The sequence below is a fragment of the Macaca thibetana genome, chromosome 17 (genome assembly GCF_024542745.1).
Source record: "Macaca thibetana thibetana isolate TM-01 chromosome 17, ASM2454274v1, whole genome shotgun sequence".
Classification (NCBI taxonomy): Eukaryota; Metazoa; Chordata; class Mammalia; order Primates; family Cercopithecidae; genus Macaca; species Macaca thibetana.
This window is the reverse complement of record NC_065594.1, coordinates 78189297-78204741: the sequence shown is the minus strand read 5'-3', so window position 1 is coordinate 78204741 and position 15445 is coordinate 78189297. Positions and strand designations below refer to the sequence as shown.

The 15445-nt window shown below is 42.5% G+C and overlaps 1 protein-coding gene across 2 annotated transcripts in view; it reads right to left on the bottom strand.

Annotated features, from left to right (window-relative positions):
- The window catches only part of FARP1 (FERM, ARH/RhoGEF and pleckstrin domain protein 1), a 461133-nt gene that overhangs the window by 79849 nt on the left and 365839 nt on the right, over nt 1-15445 (bottom strand). For both annotated transcript variants that reach the window (XM_050765964.1, XM_050765965.1), the window contains 2 exons: nt 4381-4423; nt 1725-1803 (listed from right to left, as the gene is read on the bottom strand). In XM_050765964.1, coding sequence (XP_050621921.1) covers nt 1725-1803; nt 4381-4423 — 122 coding nt within the window. The remainder of the gene's footprint in view (nt 1-1724; nt 1804-4380; nt 4424-15445) is intronic.

The window sequence follows — 15445 nt, the reverse complement described above, 5'->3', positions numbered from 1 at the left end:
TCTTTCAACACTATGTGCATCACGCCTCACTCCTACCTCACCATGGTGCTCCCAACGCTCCTGCCATGCTGGCCCTCCTTTATGTATCTGAATGCTTGCAGCTGACTCTCGCCTTGGGCAGAGTACTGACTGCTCCATCTCTCCGGAAAGCTCTTTCTCAGTAAATGACTGATGGCTCCTTCTCACTTCCTCAAGAGGCATCCCAGACCAAGCAAGCTGAAGTCATCACCCAGGCACCTCTATCACATCCTCCTACGTCAATTACTAAAGAGTTCTTGCCGCTATCTGATATTATCCTGTTTATTGAATCGCTTTCTCTGTTTCCATGAGAGTATTCTTGTCTTGTCATCACTGCATTCCCAGCGCCCAGAACAATGCTGGCACACGGGGCACACTTAATAAATATTGCTAAGATATCAATATCTTCATCCCTTTGATAAATGATGATCAATGATGACCCAAGATACTGTGCTCTGTACTGAGAGGGATGAGGAAGGATGTGATGGCCTTGGTATTAAACAGTCACTGCTTGAAAACCATGTGTGATAAGAATTAGGCTGCTCAGATGAGTGTCCTCTGAGGGATGCTCTTGAAAGGGAATCATTTTATCTACACATGTTCCGGCCAGCTCTGCCCTCTTTAGAACACGGACAGTCTTGCCTCAAATTATAAAATGAGGCTGAGCACAGTGGCTCATGCACATAATCCCAGCATTTTGGGAGGCTGAAGCAGGTGGATCACTTGAGGTCAGGAGTTCGAGACCAGTCTGGCCAACATGGTGAAACGCTGTCTCTACTAAAAATATAAAATTAGCTGGGTGTGGTGGTGTGCACCTGTAGTCCCAGCTCCTCAGGAGGCTGAGGCAGGAGAATCACTTGAATTCGGGAGGCGGAGGTTGCAATGAGCCGAGATTGCATCGCTGCACTCCAGCCTGGGCGACAGAGAGAGACTTCATTGCAAAAAAAAAAAAAAAAGTATATATAAAATGAGTAGAAGTAATGATGTGATGATGGTGATAATGACGATGGTGATGGTGATGATGACGACAATGCAAACAGTGATGGTGATGACAATGGTGGTGATGATAGTTACCATTTACAGTGTCCCTACTGGATCCCAGCTACTCTAGTATAATACTGCTTATCCTCAAAACCACTCTTGCCAAGTGAGCATTAGAGTCTGCACTGTAAGAGGGGAATTAATGGCAACACAAAGGGAGAAAGTAACTGGCCCGTCACAGCAAGTGGCAGGATGGTGGCCGAAGCTAGGTCTGACTCAACGCCTGCACTTCTCCCACTCAGCCACTTTCAAAAGAACTGACCTCCGGTTCCTGCCAAATCCACCACCCACGGCAGCGGCAAAGATAAACTCTGAGTTGACGTGTTGGTTTCACAGAAGAGATTCACATCCAAAACAGTCCATGATGTGACATATAAGATGGAAAATATGATTGACATATAAGATGGAAAATATGATATCAACAGAGTGTAAGCCCAGGATTCACTTCATATCACAAGAAATCAGGCTTTAGGGAAAACAGTACTTCCCCCTCCACCATTTTTGTAAGCAGGACTGGGAAAGAGGAAGGTTAAACTGTTCAGTACAGAACAGATGCTGGTCAAGTAAACATTATGAAAATGTTTGTGTCATTAATTGAGAACATTCATTTTCTCTATTCCTCTGTACCCTGTAGCAAAAAAATATACAGTTTCCAAACCACTAACCTTGTGAGTTCTTCTTGGAGTTGTGTGTGGTCAGGCGGAAAGAATTTCACCACAAACTTAACAACAACATGCTTTGGCCCTAAAGAAGAAGAAGAAAAAGAAGTAAAGCATTTATTGACTTGTGTTTCAAATGCCATTAAAGAAAAAGACTTTACAAATACAAATAACGCATCTCATTCCAAGCTCCCAAGAGCACATCTGCCATTTTCCAAGTCACTTAACAACTGGCCAGGTTCAGCCACTAATTCACTCTTCCATATTGTGGGGAAAGAGAGATTCGTTTTTAAAAAAAATACTATGACCAAAGTACCACATCGAGCTATTAAACTTTTTCTCTGGAGACTTAAATTTTATCTAGGTTTTTTGAAATAAAGTCATTTATCTTCAAAAATGTATCTAATTGGCTACTTTTACCCAAATAATGAAAATGTACATCAGTTATGCAATTCATTATATTTAACTATTTATAAGGTACAGTTGCAAATGCGTTCATCAAATATGTTTTCAGCCTTTTGGTGCTCTTCTGAGCTCTAGGGAAAAGATACACCAGACGTGGCCCTGGCTTTGTCTCAGCCAGCCAAGGCCTTTATGAGTATCTTATAAACCCTCTTACCAATGAGTTTAGACAAAATCAGGAAGTAGATAGGGAGCAAGGGCAGGGGAGAGATTGAATAAGATGAGTAACTTTTCAGAATTAAAAAGAAAAAAAAAGAAATAAAACAGGACAGACTATAAAATAATAATCTGTGGCCGGGCGCAGTGGTTCACACCTGTAATGCCAGCAATTTGGGAGGCCGAGGTGGGCAGATCACCTGAGGCCAAGAGTTTGAGACCAGCCTGGCCAAGATGGCAAAACTCTGTCTGTACTCAAAATACAAAAATTAGCTGGGCGTGGTGGCGGGCGCCTGTAATCCCAGCGACTCGGGAGGCTGAGGCACGAGAATCATTTGAACCCAGGAAGCGGAGACGGCAGTGAGCTGAGATCGTGCCACTGCACTCCAGCCTGGGGTGACACAGCAAGACTCCATCTCAAAAATAATAATAGTCATCATCATCATCCTCTGCGATTTGGGTTGGGGTTTTTTTGTTTTGACGCGTAAGCTACAATATAAGCCATCTTAAAAGGTCTGCCATTTGGAATGATAGCAATATATTTATGTTCTATGAAATATAAGATACCATAATGAAATCCAAATTTTAGCAGTAGTATTACAAAAGCAGAAACATGTCTGTTTTACGTTTCACAATCATATACAAATAGTAATTATGTATTATAATTTCTGTGATCACATATTCAAGTTTAAAAAAATGCAAAAATGACATAAAATAAAGATGTTGACAATATCTACAAAATCGGGAGAAAAAAAACAAGGCATGAAAATTAACAAACTCTTCCGTGTCAATTCTGGAGCACAAAATAACAGTAGCAAAATGAGGAAGACGAGAAGGCTGTGCTACTTATTCTCTGCAATTTTCACTGAGTGGCTACTCAGATCCTCAGAAAACTTGAAACTGGGAAGATGCTAGCACTCAATGCCAAGTGACAGCTTTGTCACACGTGGCCTGTCACAGCATATGGAGGAGACAACTGCACTAATGCTCCAGCTCTGACCCGACCACAGTCAACTCTGTCTTGAGGTCTGAGCCAAAGATACACCTTCCCACTGTTAGCAGCTCCCTTCCTGCAGGGGACAAATGTCAATCTTCTAGACTCTGTGCTACCTGGGCCCATGAGGCCGGGGGGCTTCTCTTCGCCCCCAACATCAGTCATTGCCTGCCAGGCATGTTTGGGACACCCAGCAAATATTAAATGATGGCCATTTCATTGTCAGTAACTGCCTAATTTAAATTGTAGATGATCAACATCAATTTCAATTGTGCAAGGACCACGCAGAAATTGTGCTGCGTGTTTATTATATCCACATAAATTGCTGTAAGTGGCCCAGTGGGGTTTCTTAATCAGACATACAAATGATCCCTCAGGTATCGTAAGCTTCCTGCTCCACTAAAAGGACACAGTATTCTCAGATTTTTGTCCTGACAAAAATCTGAGAATAGAGAAGGGAAGACACAAGAAGAGAGAGAAAAAGCAAGCATTCTTTTTCTTTGTTCCTCCCCTACACATTCCTTAATCTTTTCTTTCCAACACACAGTCTAAATGCATACATGCCAGGCTCCCTTCAGGGTTCTGTTGCTACTCAGAAAAACACACACACACACATTTTCCACGACCCTTTTAACCAAACAATACTTGCATTCTGATTTCACAGGCTTTGAAGAGGAAGGACCAAAAACCTAAAAACGATGTTAGGAATAAATGGCTCCACCTCTCCCCTTCGAAAGTGACAGAAAGGAACAATGGCATAGACAAGACAAGCTCAATTATTCTGGGGTTTAAGATAATAGCAGGCTTCAGTTGTTAATCAAAACGATATTTTATTTTCCAAGCTCGGTTTTGATTACCAAACTGTTACACATTAAAACTGCAGAAGACACACATTTTAATAGTACATGGATTAGTGGATGATGAAAAGCAATTATGGGGTAGAAGAATTTGCGTTTCTAGTGCTTCATGCCACAGGGCAAGAGATGTCTAGACATGAAACTGTCTGGCTTCAGATTTCACATCACTATTAAACATATGGTATATACTTACTTCTAATCTGTTTCACAATGGGTTTTAGGAGATCCAGCCACACCTAGAGGGGAAAAAAGAACAGATTGAGACCTAAGTTCTCAATGAAAGAGTGCGAGTATTTTGAGATTTTGTTTAAAGCTGTTTAAAATCAAAATATTTTCGAGGATATGAGGCCGTCTGTTCCATTTTTCTCCAGAATGCCATATCTTACATTGTCTACCGCTTTTATAGAACAGATCCTAATTTGCTAATATTATCCCTGAGCTTGAAAATTAAAATTGCTCCTAGACTCAGATACACATGGTTAACTAAGAATTTTTCTACTCTCATTTATACGTTTATCATATTTACCTATTTGGAAATTTTTTTTTTTTTTTTTTGAGACGGAGTCTCGCTCTGTCGCCCAGGCTGGAGTGCAGTGGCTGGATCTCAGCTCACTGCAAGCTCCGCCTCCCGGGTTTACGCCATTCTCCTGCCTCAGCCTCCTGAGTAGCTGGGATTACAGGTGCCCGCCACCGCGCCCGGCTAGTTTTTTGTATTTTTTAGTAGAAACGGGGTTTCACCATCTTAGGTTTCACCAGGATGGTCTCGATCTCCTGACCTCGTGATCCGCCCGTCTCGGCCTCCCAAAGTGCTGGGATTACAGGCTTGAGCCACCGCGCCCGGCCTGGAAAATATTAATGAATGATTTCATGTGTGACTACTAGCTGAGTGAAATATATACATTCCTTATTGAAACAGAATACACAGAAGTGTCTAGAACAACACATCTTTGAGGGATGCGGAAGGGGAATGAATATTTACAGACCACCACCTCTGCACCAGCGCTACCTATAAGCTACTGACCTTTCCAGACAAGGCCAGAGGGATTCTTGTTACCCAGGAGTGACATCTGAGACTCGCAGAGGCTAATCTGTCCCAGGTCCCTCAGCTAAAGAGTGGCATTGCTAGGATTGAAATTCAGTCTGTCTAACTTCAAAGTCCAGACTCTTTTTCACACATCTGCTTCTTGGTACACAGTTTGAGTAACAAAATTTTCAGGGAAGAGAGAAGCCTGCTGCCCTTATTAATGAAATGTAAGTTGACCGTCCCATTTCACATGTTTTTTTCTTTAAACTCCCCCTTGAATTTCTAGTCATTTGAAAGGGTTCCACAGAAGCTCATATTTGCATATATGACAAAACTAAGTTAATGCGCTTAACATAAAGAGGGTTTTATAAGTAAATATGAAAACGAGAAACAGCCCTTTAGAAAACCATGCTGAGAACCACATATAATTTACAAAGAGAAAACGCCAACAGCTAACAGAAAACTGTTGACGCTCAGGAGTAATTTGCACTAGAAATGCATATTAAAACAATTAAATACCATTTCCACCCATTAAATTTCCATCTAGATATGGCTGTACACACACTTACTTGCGTGTTTATATTTTATAATAGCCAAAGTTGGCCAGGGTTCAGGGAAGCAGGCACTATCTTACTCTACTGATAGATGTGTGGATTAGTACAACTTTTCTGGAGGCTTATCAGAGAATCAGGACCTAAGGCCTAAAAAGTATTATCCAGCCATTTCACTTTGGGAAATTATGCATTTCTGCACACACAAGGAATACTAATTGCAGCATTTTTATAATCATAAACATTTTTTACAGTAACCTAAATTAAGTAGAATAATGTACATCAATATGACACATTACCATGCAGGCATTAAAAATCAAAAGACAGGCCAGGTGCGGTGGCTCACACCTGTAATCCCAGCACTTTGGGAGGCTGAGGGGGGGGGTGGATCATGAGGTCACGAGTTCGAGACCAGCCTGGCCAATGTGGTGAAACCCTGCCTGTACTACAAATACGAAAATTAGCTGGGCACAGTGGTGGGCACCTGTAATCCCAGCTACTCAGAAGGCTGAGGCAGGAGAATCACTTGAACCCGAGAGGTGGAGGCTGCAGTGAGCCAAGATCATGCCACTGCACTCTAGCCTGGGAGACAGAGCAACACTCCGTCTCAAAAAAAAAAAAAAAAATTCAAAAGACAGGAGCCACAGGAGAGCCTAGACCTTTATTGAGATTTCCATGGCTGGGCAAGGCCAGGTACACAGTTTAGGACTGGCTCGTTGGAATAATTTTGGCAGTCTCTTAATTATAGGAGTGGTCTGGAGTTGCTTGTGACCAGGCGCTGAGAGGATTCAGGCAGAGGAATATTGCTCCCAGGGATGGGCGGGTCAGATAAAGGAGGCAGCCCTGGATTGGTTTCTTTGTATATCAAAGGTGGTACCCCCAGCTGGGCCCTGCTAGCTCTAAGAATTGGCTAGCACTGGGAGCGGTGGTCTCTTCTTAGCAACAAAGGTCTTTTAAGATGTCAAAACACCACAATATGCAGAAAATTCTCTATATATGCAATACATATGGAAGGAGCAGAGGTAGGGGGCAAGCTTCCCTGAAAATGACCCTGTGCTAAGATCTGAAAGAGAAGAAAGACAAGCAGATTCTATGAAGAAAGACAGTAAAAACCCTAGTCCTGATGCCCGGACGATCACCACGGCTGCAGAGCAGGGCAGGTGGGTCAGGAAGAGGCCTGGCCCCACCAAGGCCACATGCAGATGCTTTGTCCTTATCCTAAAACAATGGGAAGGATCTACCCCATGGGGAGGACACGATTAGATTTGCATTTTTAAAAGATGAGTCTGGCAGCATGAGAACAGGTTAGAAGGAACAAGAATGGATGCAGGTTGAGCTGTTGGCAATTGTCCAGGCAAGACAGGACGGTATTTTGAACCAGAATGGCAGAAGTAGAGTTTGAGAAAGTAGGTGGATTCAAGAACAACTGAAGAGCTAAAAACCAGTGGAATGCACTGATGGATATGACGCCCAAGGAAGGAAGGTGACAATAACCGGAATGACACTGAGATTTCTGCAGCGGGCATCTGGGAAGCCACTGGTGCCATCTCCAGAGATAGGGAGCACTGCAGGATGACTGGGGCTGAGAGGTTCTAGCCATGTTAATTTTCTGAGGTGCCCTTGGATCATACAGGAAGAGACAGTATACAAACAATGACATACATTTATCTGGAGCTCAGAGGAGAAGCCTAGCAAGACATCTCACATTTAGAAGTCGCCACCACCCTGACTCCGTGTGTGATAAGATGGCCAGCATAGAGTCTAAAGAACTAAAATGCATGAGCATTGGCCAATACGTCCACCATGGACAGCCAGGTAGGAGCAGAGGAGGCGCGAAGGAAAGGAAGGAGAGAACTGTATCATGGACATCGTGGGATGACAGTGTCCGCAAAGGAAGAATCCTGAGAACTGTCTCAAACTCACAGAAGATGAGAACTAGTCCTTGATTCAGTGATTCAGCGGGTCACTTGACCAGTGATGGGTCTGAACATCTGGTGGGTGGGGAAGAGAATGAATGGCTTCATCAAGAAGCTTGGCTGTGAAGCAAGAGGCAACAGGAATGGGGGGTGGCTGGCTGGGGAATCAGGTAAGGGTATTGTTCATTTGCTTGTTTTGTTGTTGTTGTTTGAGACAGCGTCTCACTCTGTCACCCAGACTGGAGTGCGGTGGCATAGCCTCAACTTCCCAGGCTCAGGCAATCCTGAGCTTGGGCTCCCACCTCAGCTTCCCGGGTAGCTGGGACTACAGGCACATGAGGCCAGGCCTGGCTAACTTTCATATTTTTCGCAGAGACACGGTTTTGCCATATTGCCCAAGCTGGTCTCGAAATCCTGGGCTCAAGCAACCCACCTGCCTTGACCTCCCAAAGTGCTGGGATTACAGGCTTGAGCCACCGTGCCCAGCCCATTTACTTGTTTTTAATTGGAATGACCTGGGTGTATTTGAGAAAGGGAGGGGTTGAAAATAGGGGCAAGAGGCGATGACTGGTGTCCAAAGAGACCTGAGATGATGCGAAGACAGAGCTCTAAAACCCAGGACACTGGCTAATGACAGATCCAAGGAGGTTCATTTTCTGTGTTAGGAAAAGAAGGAAACTCCTCTCCGATGCCTTCTGTTTCCCTTGTAAAATCAGAGGGCTGGAGGATTGAGGAGAGTGGAGAAGCTTCCAAAGAGTCATGCTGCCTGAGAGCATGAGTTAACCAGAGAGCCCACCGGGAGCCTGCTGTCCCGGCCACTAGACTCTCTCACCACCGCCAGGGTGGCCACAGAACCAGCCTAAACTTCTGCAAACTGCCCAGGACAAATCAATGACACTTTGGCAGTGTGGCTGCCTATTTTATGAATTGTTTTTAAACATCTCTCCTCTGTTTCTGGCATTTCTGTGGAAAGCATCAAACACAGGCGCCGATGTGAGCCAAGGGAGCATGTGGTTTTATAACACGTGGGGCTGGGAGCGCAAGATGGGCCTGGGTAACTCAGTGTATTCAGCAGCTCCGCAGCGGGAACGCTACAAGGCGCCGATCACACTCCAACCCAACAAGGCTGAGTGAGGACGCACGGCCTGTGGGGACCTATCTGTTTCCCAGCTAGATCGCAGAGCTGAGGGAGAAGGTCTGGGGCACGTTGGACTTAAACCATTAGAAATGGATGAGCTGGGAGCAGCAAAAAGAAAAAAAGAGGTTGCCAGTCAACTGCAGTGAAAGCACTGGCCTTTGCTATGCAGGGAGGGTCACAGGGAGGCGAGCAGAGCTGGACTGGGTCATCCCGGGCTCGTCACTTTTTCCCGCATCCTAAGCACACTGAAACCAGTTACAGATTAGTTAAAAGGTGACAGAAACACCATAAGCTTTCTCTAGAGGGTCACATTTGTTATGATCTCTTTAACCCCAAACCCCTACCCCTTCAACCAAACCGTAGCCCCTGTTCTCACTGAAATCCATGCCGCTGATCTCAGAACACACTTACACATCCACATGGCCTGACTGGAAAGGCATCTGGCTGAAATGAATGGACCTCTAGAGAAATCTCACTCCCCATCAGTAGGATTCAAAGATGCACCTGCTTACTGAATCCAGGCACTTCTGCCAGGGTTTGAAGGCCTACTGTATTTACTAGTTTGCTGAGGCTGCCGTATCGAAGGACCACAGACTGGATGGCCTGAACTACAGAAATTTATTCCCCCACCATTCTGGAGGCTTAAGGTGCCAGCGGCTGTGGGTTCTCCTAGAGCTCCCATCCCTGGCTTCCAGATGGCTGCCACCTCGCTGCATCCTTGCCTGGTCTTTCCTCTGTGTGAGCATTTCCAGTGTCTGTGTCCAAGTGGCCTCTTTTAAAGAGTAGGGCCCACACCAAGGGCCTCATTTTAACTTAATCACCTCTTTACAGACTTAAGCTGAGTGCTCACGCCTGTAATCCCAGCACTTTGGGAGGCCGAGGTGGGTGGATCATCTGAGGTCAGGAGTTTGAGACCAGCCTGGCCAACGTGGTGAAACCCCATCTCTACTAAAAGTATAAAAATTAGCCGGCCGTGGTGGCGTATGCCTATAATCCCAGCTAGTTGGGAGGCTGAAACAGGAGAATTGCTTGAACCCAGGAGGCAGAGGTTGCAGTGAGCCAAGACAGTGCTACTGCACTCCAGCCTGGGTGACGCAGGAGACTCCACCTCAAAAAAAAAAAAAAAAAAAAAAAAAAAAAGCAACACAATCTCTGAATACACTCACATTCTGAGGAAGTCAGGGTTAGGGTTTCAACACACACAATTTTGGAGGGGACAAATTCAGCCCGTGGCACTGTTTTTCCACAATTCAGCTGCAATACCGCCTTTGAGCCCATTTCAGTCAGGACCCTGATTTCCTCCAATCCGATTTGTCTCTGATCCCTTGTTAGTGCTACTTTCCCTGTTTGGAACACACACTGCTTCGCACTGAAATACAGTCTGAGAAACGCATCATTAGGTGACCTCGGCATTGTGTGAGCTTCATAGAGTGAACTTAACACACATCTAGGTGGCATAGCCTACCACTCACCTAGGCCAGGTACAGACTACTGCTGTCAGGCTGCAAACCTGCACAGCCTCTTACTGTGCTGAATACCGAGGCAATTCCAACACAGTGGTAACTACCTGTGCATCTAAACACAGAAAAGGTACAGTGAAGGTCCAGGATTATAATCTAATGGACCACTATCGTACATGCAGTCTGTCATCCATGAGGTCAGTACGCGGTGCGTGGCTGTACTCTCAGGTGAGAGCAGATACTAAGGTCAACGTATCACAGGCAGGGCAAGCTGAATCACTGTCCCCAAAGCTGTTCTCCTCTTTCTCAAAACATCCTTTTTTCCTCTGTTATTCTGGTGAGTAACATTTTAAGTGGATTTCATAAGCAACTGGAATGTTTGAGGTGTTTTGGAAAGGGTGTTATTAAAAGATAAACAGTGACTTAATATAAGACAAGGGGCAGGGAAAGGACTAATATTTCTTGAGCACCCACTGTGTGCCAGGCAGCGGGTAAGTGCTCCACACATTCTCATTTAATATTTGAAACAATGTGGTCATTTCACTCATGAATGAAGCCAAGCTCAGAGAGCTTATTCGAGTTGCTCAATGTCACACAGCTGGAATCTGACATCCAGTCCGGCTGAATCTAAGACTAATATGCTTCCCTCCAAAGCTAAAGGACTCAACAAAAGTTCAGTTCTCTTCTTAACTACCAAAACAGCATATGACAAAAACAACCTGTCAACTGTAACATATACAGGAGCCAAGAAAATATTTGTCATAGAAAAATATTCAGTGTCTAGAATTCATTGCAACAAATTAGTCTTTCTGCAGCTGACTCCTAAAAGAAAAGCCCGGCGCAGTGCGTGGTGGCTCACACTTGTAATCCGGGCACTTTGGGAGGCTGAGGCAGGCGGATCACAAGGTCAGGAGATCAAGACCATCCTGGCTAACACGGTGAAACCCCGTCTCTAAAAAACTACAAAAAAATTAGCTGGGCATGGTGGCGGGTGCCTGTAGTCCCAACTACTCGGGAGACTGAGGCAGGAGAATCACTTGAACCTGGGAGGCAGAGGTTAGAGTGAGCCAAGATCGTGCCACTGCACTCCAACCTGGGTGACAGAGCAAGAAAAAGAAAGAAACAAAAAAACTTGACTTTGAATTCTTTGTAATAATTTGTTTCAAAGTAATTTAAAAAATTATTTTACTTTATTAATTTTACATTTGGTTATATTTAAAAGATATGTTAAGTGTGACTTTCCCTGTAAACACCTATTACTTTCTAGAGATTTTCACTTCTGGTCAAAATAGAGTAACAGGAACCGGATTTATTTTCCTACATAAAACAACTCCAAAAATGGAGAAAATATATAACACAACAGATCTGAAAACACGGGACACCAAGCAATGAGAAACGGTGATCTTTAAGAGACAGGAAAATGAAAATGTGATCCCTGTGAGCGCCCCAGCTTGCTGCCTTGAGTGAGTTTCCAGGCTCTGGCGTAGGAAGAAGGAACACAGGTAGGATGTGGCCAAATCCACGAGTGGAAGAGATGGAGGGGAGAGTTCAGGGGGACCAAAGGGATGCGAGTTCACAGGACAGAGTACCAGAGAGTAGAAAGATACCTAAAGAAAACTTAAGAGAGCTCCAGGGGGTTATTCTTGAATGTGTGGGAAGTAGTGAAGGTCATGAAAAAAAAAAAAAAAAAAAAAAAACAGGAATGTATTAGAGGTAACAGTGCCTGGTGCTTACAGGGGGCCAGGAATACTACCTATTCCCATCAGCCAGTCTGGAAAACCTCATGATTCTTGGGGCCTTGGCAGAGTGCTTAAGAGTCCTGCTTTAGTAGTCAGGAATAATTCACCCCAGACTATGCCCTACAGTGTCCCAGCTAACAAGTCTTAAAAGCCAAATCCAAAAGGATCAAATTGCTTCCAAATAACTGTATCCCAGAACAAATTCAATAACACTTACAGTAATACAAAAGTATGCAGCATATCTGACATCCAATTTTTAAAAATCAGGTACAAGAAGCAGGAAAATGTGACCCACAAGGAAACAAACAAAAGTCAATAAAAACTAACCTAGAACTCACACGAATGACAGAATCCACAGAGAAAGACATGAAAATAATTATTCTAACTATATTCTATATGTTGGAAAAGTTGAGATATGGAAGATGTAAAAAAAGATCCAAGCTAAACTTCTATAGTGAAAACTGCACTGTAAGATATAAAACGTTATGCTCTCTGGATGACTGTAACAGCAGATCAGTATTGCAGAAGAAAATATTAGTAAAGTTGAAGACCTAATAATAGAAATAATCCAAAATGAAACACACAATATTAAAAGAGCAACAAAACTGTAGAACACTTAAGCTGCCTAATTTACAGCACATCCTCACTTACCATTGTCAATAGGTTCTCAGAAAACTGGTACTATAAGCAAAAGGGAGTATAACAACAAAGGATATAAAATGAAATCATCAAAAAATTTCAATTGAAAGGAAGGCAAGAAAAAGGAACAAAGGATGATGGCTAGACAAAAAGAAAACAAACAGCAAGGTGTCCAATTTAAACTATATCAATAATCACATTAAATGTAAATGGTCTAAACTCTTCACCCCCCATTAAAAGGCAAGGATTGTTAGTTTGGATTAAAAAAGAAAGAAGCAAGTATATGCTGCCTACAAAAATATACTGCTAGTGTAAAGATACAAATAAGTTAAATGAAAAAGGACAGAAGTATACCATACTAAAAAATAATAATTTAAAAACTGAATTGGCTATATTAGTGTTGGACAATGCAGATGTAAGAATAAAGAATATTGCTGGGGATTTTTAAAAGGGTAATTTCTTGGCTGAGCTCGGTGGCTCACGCCTAATCCCAGCACTTTGGGAGGCAGGTGGATTACCTGAGGTCAGGAGTTCAAGACCAGCCTGGCCAACATGGTGAAATCCTGTCTCTACTAAACATACAAAAATTAGCTGGGCGTGGTGGCGGGCATCTGTCCCAGCTACTCGGGAGGCTGAGGCAGGAGAATTGCTTGAACCTGGGAGGTGGAGGTTGCAGTGAGCCGAGATTGTGCCACTGCACTCCAGCCTGGGCAACAGAGCGAGACTGTCTCAAAAATAAATAAATAAATAAATAAAAATTTAAAAGGGTAATTTCTTAATGATAATGGAGTCACTCAGTCAAGAGCACAAAACAATCTCAAATATTTATACACTTAATAACAATTTTAAAATATGCATGATGAGGAAACTGATGAGACTGCAAGGAGAAACAGTCATGCACCGCATAATGACAATCGAGCACAGGCACATAATACATCAGTGGTATATATTATAATCCCGTATTTTTACTGTACCTTTTTTAGTTTAGAAACACAAATACTTACCATTATAATTGCTTACTGTATTCAGCATAGTAATATGCTATAGAGACAACCATATAGCCTAGGTGTGCAGTAGGCACACCACCTGTTTAAGTATACTCTGTGATGTTCGCACAATGAAATTGCCTAAAAACACATTTCTCAGAACATATAGCCACCATTAAGTGATGCACGACTGTAGACAAATCAACATTTACAGAGATTTTAATATTTCTTTCTCAATATTAATATATAGGCAGAAATAATAGATTTGAAAAACACTATCAACCGACATAACCTCATTGACATATATTGAATATTCTACCCAACACAGAACATACAGTCTTTTCAAGTGCATGTAAAACACTTTGCCAAAATAAGACATATTCTGAACCATAAAACAAATATCAGTAAATTACTTTAAAAGCTTCATGTCATATAAACTACAATTTCTGACCACTGCGGAATTCAATTATAAAGCAACAATTGAAGAATTTGTGAAAAATCCCCCATAAATTTGGAAACTAAATACCATACTTTTAAATAAATAAGAAACCAAGGGGAAATGAGGAAGTATTGAAAATGAAAACACAATTTGTGGATGCCACAAAGAAATCAACCTTTGTGGGATGCCACAAAAAAAAAAAAACAAAAACCCTATTAATTTAAAAAATAATCTATTACAATTTAAACATATGTAATCTAGGAAATTAGATCATTCAAATAAGCAAAATTTTTAAAAGTATGTTTTTCACCATTAGGAGATCATTGTTAACACTTTAGGAAGTGGTTCTCAAAGTTGAACATGTATTAAAACTGCCCTAGGTAAGGGCTTGTTGAAACATACATCACCGGGCCCTGTTCCCAGAGTTCTTAATCTGGGATGGGGCCTGAGGATGTGCATTCCTAGCCAGTTCTCAGGCAATATGGATGCTGCTTCTTGGTCTGGGGACCACGCTTTAAGAACCACTGCCTTAGTACATACATTTCCAGATCTCTCATTATATGTGATGTGTATGAATATAAACATTCATATCCTTTTTAAAAACCAAAATGAGATTTTGTATTTTTTTCAGACAGGGTCTGATTCTGTCGCCCAGGCTGGAGTACAGCAGCGCGATCTTGGCTCACTGACACCTCTACCTTCTGGGTTCAAGTGATCCTCTTGCCTCAGCCCCCTCAAGTAGCTGGGACTACAGGTGTGAGCCACCATGCCTGGCTAGTTTTTGTATTTTCTGTAGAGGGGTTTCACCATGTTTCTCAGGCTGGTCTTACACTCTTGAGCTCAAGCGATCCACACGCCTCATCCAACCAAAGTGCTAGGATTACAGTCTGAGACATCTTGCCCGGTCACCAAAATGAAATTAAAATTTTTTTTTCACATTTTATTTAACCCCATCCATGTAAAATATTACCAATTAAATATGTAATCAATATAAAAACATGATTAATGAGATATTTTGCTTTCTTTGCTAGTCTTTGGAATCCCATGTCTATTTCATACTTAGATTACATTTCAACTTGCACTAGCTATGTTTCAACTGCTCATTACCTAATGCTTAAGAACTTTGGATAAATGAAAATATACTTCTGTCTAAGACTTCTTTCCCTCTACATAATGTAGTATACCATAGTCTGTTTATCCATTCTTCTCCTATGGGTACGTGTGCGATTTCCAGTTTGGGGTTATGAATAAAACTGCAAAGAATATTCTTATACTTATTTTTATGAACATATGCTTTCATTTCTGTTACATAGATACTTAGGAGTAGAATCACTGTGTCAAAAAATTGTTGTATATTTAGTTTAAT